The sequence below is a fragment of the Antrostomus carolinensis genome, unplaced genomic scaffold (genome assembly GCF_000700745.2).
Source record: "Antrostomus carolinensis isolate BGI_N321 unplaced genomic scaffold, ASM70074v2 scaffold23054, whole genome shotgun sequence".
Classification (NCBI taxonomy): domain Eukaryota; kingdom Metazoa; phylum Chordata; class Aves; order Caprimulgiformes; family Caprimulgidae; genus Antrostomus; species Antrostomus carolinensis.
The window spans coordinates 6,167-7,967 of record NW_010313133.1 but is presented as its reverse complement, the minus strand read 5'-3'; the positions used below and the strand labels follow the sequence as shown (position 1 = coordinate 7,967).

Below are 1,801 nucleotides of genomic sequence, written 5' to 3'. Positions count from 1 at the left end.
ACAGAGAGAGTTTCCAATTTTGGATGACTGAATCAATAAATATTTGAATAAATTAATATCTATATACAAAATTAAATAATCTGAAAGGCTTTTTCTGGTCATATTAAGTAAAAATTAAAAAAAAATTCTTTTAGTGTGAAAATGACATCAGCTGCTGGGATTATGATTTAGACTACTTAATAAAAATTACAAATTTTTATTATTCCCTTGTTATTTTACAGGAGTTTTTCATCAGTATGTCTGAAACCATTAAATATAATGATGATGATCACAAAACTGTGTTCCTGAAAACATTAAATGAACAACGTTTGGAAGGAGAATTTTGTGACATAGCTATTGTGGTTGAAGATGTTAAATTCAGAGCACACAGGTGCGTGCTGGCTGCCTGCAGTACCTATTTCAAAAAGCTTTTCAAAAAACTGGAAGTTGATAGTTCATCAGTAATAGAAATAGATTTTCTCCGTTCTGATATTTTTGAGGAAGTTCTCAATTACATGTACACTGCAAAGATTTCTGTTAAGAAGGAGGATGTAAATTTGATGATGTCGTCAGGCCAGATTCTTGGTATTCGATTTCTGGATAAACTCTGCTCTCAAAAACGTGATGTATCTAGTCCCGAAGAAAACACACAGTCCAAGAGCAAGTACTGTCTAAAAATAAACCGTCCTATGGGGGAACCGAATGATACCCAGGATGATGAGGTGGAAGAAATTGGAGATCATGATGACAGTCCCTCAGATGTGACGGTGGAAGGAACTCCGCCAAGTCAGGAAGATGGAAAATCACCTACCACTACCCTGAGAGTGCAAGAGGCGATTCTGAAAGAGTTGGGAAGTGAAGAGGTTCGGAAAGTAAACTGCTATGGCCAAGAAGTAGAGCCTATGGAAACAACCGAATCAAAAGACTTAGGATCTCAGACCCCTCAGGCTCTGACGTTTAACGATGGCATAAGTGAAGTGAAAGATGAACAGACACCGGGCTGGACCACAGCAGCTGGGGATATGAAGTTTGAGTACTTGCTTTACGGTCACAGGGAACATATTGTATGTCAGGCTTGTGGTAAGACATTTTCTGATGAAGCACGATTGAGAAAACATGAAAAGCTCCACACTGCTGATAGACCCTTTGTTTGTGAAATGTGTACAAAGGGCTTTACCACACAAGCTCATTTGAAAGAGCACCTGAAAATACACACAGGTTACAAGCCTTACAGTTGCGAGGTGTGTGGAAAGTCTTTTATTCGTGCTCCGGATCTAAAAAAGCACGAGAGAGTTCACAGTAATGAGAGGCCATTTGCATGCCATATGTGTGATAAAGCTTTCAAGCACAAGTCCCATCTCAAAGACCATGAAAGAAGACACCGAGGGGAGAAGCCTTTTGTCTGCAGTTCCTGCACTAAAGCATTTGCTAAAGCATCTGATCTAAAAAGGCACGAGAACAATATGCACAGTGAAAGAAAACAAGTTACTGCAGCCAATTCCATCCAAAGTGAAACAGAACAGTTACAGGCAGCAGCTATGGCTGCGGAAGCAGAGCAGCAATTAGAAACTATAGCTTGTAGTTGAAAACTAAACCAGAAACTTTCTTGGTAATAATATAAGAAATGAAATTGAACAAAGTCTGTTGTTGGTCTATGTTTAGACTGAAAATTATCTTTTCAAGAAAACATATTTTTAGAGGATTTGAATGCTACATAGGAACACATAGCATTGCTTGGTTAGGTATTTTAAAGCATTTCAGAGATGGGTTTTCTTAGAATATGAAATAGTTTTATTGTCATTAGCAGTATAATGCACTAATA

General features: G+C 37.8%; 1 protein-coding gene across 1 annotated transcript; it reads left to right on the top strand.

Annotated features, from left to right (window-relative positions):
• Positions 1–221: 221 nt before the first annotated feature.
• On the top strand, positions 222–1,575 carry ZBTB14 (zinc finger and BTB domain containing 14; the record flags this gene model as incomplete). Its single annotated transcript, XM_010167254.2, has 1 exon — positions 222–1,575. A coding segment is annotated over one exon (1,344 nt), but the record flags the coding sequence as incomplete, so codon positions are not given.
• Positions 1,576–1,801: the final 226 nt, after the last annotated feature.